This window comes from Dysidea avara, chromosome 9 (assembly GCF_963678975.1).
Source record: "Dysidea avara chromosome 9, odDysAvar1.4, whole genome shotgun sequence".
Lineage (NCBI taxonomy): Eukaryota > Metazoa > Porifera > Demospongiae > Dictyoceratida > Dysideidae > Dysidea > Dysidea avara.
The window spans coordinates 18332863-18338862 of NC_089280.1; the positions used below are offsets into that span (position 1 = coordinate 18332863).

General features: G+C 38.1%; 2 protein-coding genes across 2 annotated transcripts in view; one reads left to right on the forward strand and one right to left on the reverse strand.

Annotated features, from left to right (window-relative positions):
- Window positions 1–5966, reverse strand: part of LOC136267281 (intermembrane lipid transfer protein VPS13A-like) — a 68839-nt gene extending 62873 nt beyond the window's left edge. The window contains exons 1-2 of the mRNA XM_066062369.1: window positions 5806–5966; window positions 1355–1398 (exon numbers count right to left, since the gene is read on the reverse strand). Coding sequence (XP_065918441.1) covers window positions 1355–1398; window positions 5806–5908 — 147 coding nt within the window. The 5' untranslated portion in view covers window positions 5909–5966. The remainder of the gene's footprint in view (window positions 1–1354; window positions 1399–5805) is intronic.
- Window positions 5822–6000, forward strand: part of LOC136267282 (WD repeat-containing and planar cell polarity effector protein fritz homolog) — an 11865-nt gene continuing 11686 nt past the window's right edge. Inside the window, exon 1 of the mRNA XM_066062371.1 lies at window positions 5822–6000. This exon is cut by the window's right edge and continues 55 nt beyond it. Coding sequence (XP_065918443.1) covers window positions 5989–6000 — 12 coding nt within the window. The 5' untranslated portion in view covers window positions 5822–5988.

Sequence of the window (6000 nt, forward strand, 5' to 3'; positions counted from 1 at the left end):
AATTCCCTATTGCTTCAAAAAACTTGACAGGTTACAGATCTACGTACAAGTGTTTAACCCATTGACGGCCAAATTCTCTGGGACCACTGGCTGAATTGCCGAATCACATCATACTAACTGTCCTATACACAGAACTACTTAGTAACCATATATCTAAATACTCGCTATAAACTAAGGAGGTCAACTGTGTTGTTTTTGTTTACATAACAGTAACCACATTGAAGTTATCAAACAACAAAGTCTAAACTTTGGCAAAACCAGCCCGAAAAAACAACAGAATCCCAACTAGCTATTCACAAAGGTGTATTACACTCCAAAGAACTATTCTATACAGTTTACTTACAGTTCAATTGACCCGGTCATCTCAGAAATGGGACCTCTATGGACGTGTCTACTTCAGTACTAGCGCATCTTGCTATGAAACGTGTTTTACAAGTTATAGCAAGGCTAAAGTTTATTCTATGCATGAGTTATGATGCCATGCCGCCATATGGTGGCAGTGACCATTAATGGGTTAATCTATGGGTGCATACTAGACCTCATAATCATGTTACTATTCACAACATTGAGTAAGTAGATGAAACAAATTAGTGTGGAATGTATCAGCAAAACAGTACATTCATAAAGGATAATGAACAAATGATTCACCATGAAAAAGTAATGTTCTTATATTGTTCATAAGGTGCACTACTGCTCAAATACAATTTCGCATTGCAAGAGTGCAAGCAATTGAAAAACTGGGGCATAGCACCCATTTTGTTCATGAATATTCATCCTATTTTGTTCATGAATATTCATCCTATTTTGTTTGGGATGAATAGTCACTAACGAATTGGGTGCCATGCCCTTTAATTAGCAAGTCTTTTTAATTGCTTGCGCTCTCACGAGACGACATGCGATTTGAGCAGTACTGTATGTATGAATGGCATGGATGCGAAATGTTTCAGAATACAGTTATCCACCCATGGTCAAATGTGGTTCTAATGTATCCGAGTACATCAACCATTTTCACAAGCATGCACAACGAAGTTGACTTCACTATTTACACATACATCACACATACTGTACCCCAAAAAAGCAAAAACAAAGCCTTCAGCTGTAATATACACATGGTCATGCTAATCTAGTGGACTGGGTTACCTGTCCACTACTCAGGTACCTGCGAGTTGGGGCTCCTGCGAGTCAGGGATCCTGGAGCAGGACACAGGACAGGAGGCTGTACCGTGTTTCACAGGTAAAGGTGTGGGAATCAGAGACCCAGCCCATTATGTGAGCTATGAACCAGTTAGTGTAAACTTGCACCAGGTACTCACAATAAACAAACAAATAAAGGAATAAACAAACACTAACTTACCAATCCTTCACAGTTTAGCTGAACATCTTCGAGCAATATTTCACCTGCACACCAGCAAGTAGATATGATAATCATATACACACACATACTACATGCATACATCAACACAAGGTTGCTACTGAGCTTAAGAACTGGCCAACTATATATGCAAATGTACACTATGTTGTGTCTATGACAAATAAAGCACTTGTGGTGAGGTCGGCTTTACCTCAAGCTATACAGAATTAGCCTAACTCCTGCTTTATTTTCCATACAACCTTGTAACTTGGACTGCTTTGGTATATCAGCCATCAGACTATTACTGTAGTGACTATATATCCCGGTCTGCTTTTAGTAGTAGAACTACTACTGAGTGTATCAGCTATTTTTGTACTTTGTGTGGGAGGATCGAAGTGCCGACACAGTGGAAGATTATTTAGGCAGATACAGTACAGGGTATGAAACAGCCTCCAGCACAAATTCCTGCAATTGCTAAATCTACAACAACTTAAAATATCACATTCTTGTGAGCTACAGGACATCTTAATTTGCAAACCTTAGCAGGATAGCTATACCTGCATGTCTACACTAGCTATTGATGTACTCAACCTCAGCCTGCGGTAATCAAACAATTCTATGATTGCCAGTGTTAAGGTCCTACTTTTTGTGCTGGAAAGAAGCAAAAATAGCTACACATAGCTTAGAACTCTTCCCAATCACTTTGGTCCCATTTTGGATGGCTGCTGCACTGGCTATTGACTAAATAAATCTCCGTCCTCTGTTTCACATGGAAGCTCTCCAGTACACAGGCAACGAGGTTATCATTAAAATTGGTCAGTGTCTATAGACCTTTCGTAAACAAGAAGCCACGTGCAAATGTACTACCACAGGGGACTCCATGACATGCATTTTCTCAAATTAAACTCTCACCAAATGCGTATTAAGTAAATGCCAAATATTCCGCTCACCTTATATGCTATACTGCAGACAAATTTTATAGTAAACTAAAACCCATAATCTTTTCTCCTATATAATTCCTTAATTGAGAAGCGAGAACTGGGAGTGCCACGCCTCTTCAGAGCCTGGAGTCAGCTACCAACTAACAGTAGATCTACACCCTCTGGAATAGTGAATATCGTACTTAATATGGTAGGACTTGCTACTTGTCACGCCTGTTTCGAGATGAGGTTTGAGCAGGGGTTTGAGGATACTAGCTACATGTACAGTAGCTAGTTACCTAGCTAGTGAGGTATAGTCTATAGCTAGCTACCTAGTGAGGTATAGTCAAGGCAAGCCTTGCTCTAGCGTGATGCCTAGCCCAGTAGCCCTTGGTCAAGTAGAAAATTGATTAGTCCAAGGCTTGGTTTGCTATTTTCTTCACCAGCTAAAATATTTGGATGGGGAAAATTTGGCAAATTCATGGTCATTCGCCAAATTCTAACGGTGCCAAAGTTTCCCTCCATATGGTGCCTCGAAAATTTATATGTATACAGTAAAAGTCATTAATGGCTGCACTAGTGCCTCACTGTTGCAATCTGTCTTATTGCATGTAGTGTACTGTAATAACTGTAGCGTAGAAAGGTATATAACTGTACCAAGAGTTCATAATATAAAAAGAGAGGAGAATTTTCTACTGCAGTATAGCCTGTACTAACGTGAATCTCAAAGTTATGATGCAATACCTATAGTTACTTTCAATGTGCTATATAGTTGGTCAGGCATGTACTCAGCATTAAGTTTCAATGACTATGGTAGTTATGGCTTCAAGAAGCAGCCAACTGATGTCATTGTCAACACTCCGTGACACTTTATGTGTTGACATAATATCCTAAAGTAATCAAAGTTTTACTGTATTACTTTGAGATTCACATTTATTTTACAGGCTATACTGAAGTAGGACACTCTCCTCTCTTTCATATTATGAACTCTTGACTGTACCTACATGGTAAATTTTGAAAATTCATTAATTAATGATAAAACCACTGTAATAATTGACATCCAAAGTGTAAATATACAACAGGGGATTATTTTATGATGATAGTCGATATCAATCATCAAGAGTTCACAATAATTGTCGATATGCATTGATATATGATGAAATGTACTCAGCTTTACTGAAGAAGTCATGCTAATGAACTGAAGAAGTCATGCTAATTGTCGATATGCATTGATGTATAATGAAGTCATTCTTGTAGTATGGAATATCATACAGTACGGTAGTACTGTATACTAGGGGATCATGCAGTTTTGGGCTTTCTTGCCCAAAAATATCACCCTAAAACCAGCCTCAAATTTCCTTCGTAACAGCTTGGCAGTATTGGTTGGGTATAGCCAAGTCCAAAAATGCCTTCAGAGTGTCCTCAAACCCTTGGTTGCTTTTTCCCGAGACGTGCCTTTTCACCAACTGCAGTACGTACAATGCACGTATCATGGACTTACCTTTGTCCTCCTTTGTGTTCCAGTTCTTTTCGCTGACAATGCAATGTGTCAATTTGCGATAGCGTGATACAGTTTCCGTCTGGCTGTGTCATGCTTTTCGCCCACATTTTCTGTAGCGACTGGATTGGATTCATTGCAAAGAAGTTTCTTGTACTGTTCTTCGTTTGTAACACTGTGTAACGAGCGGACCATAGCTACAAACGAAGCATAATGGCCACCTCACTTTTCAGTGCATAATTGATTAATTAATAATAGATTATGATTAGATGCAAAATCAATCGACATAATCAATCGTCATTATTTTGATTAGACGCAAAATTATTTTATAGAATGCCTGGCACCATTCTTTCTTTTAATGTGGTACACGTGGATTCAGTAGTCATAATTGTGTTATTAAAAAGGTAAACAAACAAGTAGAAGGAAAAATTAGGAATTTTAAGGGATCAAAGAACAAAAAGCAGGGAACAGCTGAAAGTTGTGAAACAAGGGAGGTTGTCTATACCTGCAGATATACTAGTGGGCATGTAATCCCTAATTCAGTCATGGTTATAGACTGAAGAGTAGAGATTAGATGTCCACTAGTATATCTGCAGGTATAGGCACTCACAAATTCCAGCTATTCCCTTGTTTCCCTTGGTATAGCCTCCTGCGGGATACTGATCCTGCCATAGGAGGGCACCTGAGTAGCGCACCGTTGGGCAACGTGACCACGCAGCGGCTGAAAGCTTTGCTTTTTGCTTTGTGTGCGTGCATGTGTGTGTGTGTACGTGCATTTTTTCATCAGGGTATTTGGTATTTAGCATAGGTTAATTTTACAGGATGACAAATCGGCAGACAGCTAAACAACCATGAAATATGCAAAAATTACACCCCTCAAAAATTTGTATGCATACATTATGACATGGGTCGAAGCATAAACATGACATGTGATAACTGAACAATGAAACACCAGTAAAAAATGTGACTGTCCTATAGCAAGACAAAAATACATACTCGAATATCAATATCTGGAAGACGGAAATAGTTAAACAAGTTTCTAAACTTCCATAAACAAAGAAAAAACCACTGAGTGACACAAATGACATACACCAATCCTGCCATCACCTTTTGCACACGAGACAAAATGTCATTTTAAAACAGCCTCACTAGAAGTGCTGTACCTTTATATGTTAGTTGATGACTGTATAATCCATTGTGTACTTTCAGTTAACAAATATTATATGAACAGATAATCAAAGATGACTTAATAATCATAACGAGGATATAGATTTGTAATAATATTGCATCATAACATAAATATAACGTGATCACACTATCATTGTAAAAAAAAGATAAATCAACTATGAACGGAACAGTACAAGTACTGTTTCTTCATAAAACACTATCCTAGCCTTATTAGGCATCCCACACCAAACAAAATATAAGCACCATGTAGCTACTAACCAGATTGGCTAAGAGATGGACCTCCCTAGCTACACTAGATATTAAGTACACTAGTGTTATTCCAAATAAGGCACGTGTTTTTACAGTAATAAACCAGTAACCACCACATTCCAAATACATCAACAGAGATTAATGAAGGGCATTGAAGGACAACAAACCTGTTTAGCACCAAACTTAAAGAGTAAGAATAACAGCTTTCCTAATCTTGTGAAGCCTTACTCATGCTATTATTAATGAATGACAACTTTACAAGGAATCCATCTAATTCCATTGCTAAAAAGCATTCCCAAAATATGAACAAAATGAATTTCAGTTTGGCTGTGGAATTATTAATACACAATATCTCAATAGGCAGATAATTGACATAATAAATGCTATTAAACAAGACCATATGGTACCAATACAAGCAAGCACATGATTCAGTATGCAGCAAACGCGGGGTTATAACTAGCATTTTTAAAACGTATCAAATACACGTATCACAAAGTACTACTTGTGCAGCTAACTGAAATAAACCACACGCAAACACATCAACACCACAAACATGTACAAAGCGACTGATTAACACAAACGTTAATAAGTGTACGCACCTTTAAAAAGCCCGAATTCGGTGGTGAGCTTGGAATCGTCAAGCGTCTTGAGGTACGGCTTTGTTAAGAAGTTAAACAGATCCAATAGTATTCCCTGAAACATCACCACCTCTGTAACGGAACCAAAGGACGGTGCTCCTTAATTGGAATACACGGTGAATCTCGTGATGGCAGATAACATAAATGGCTAATTTA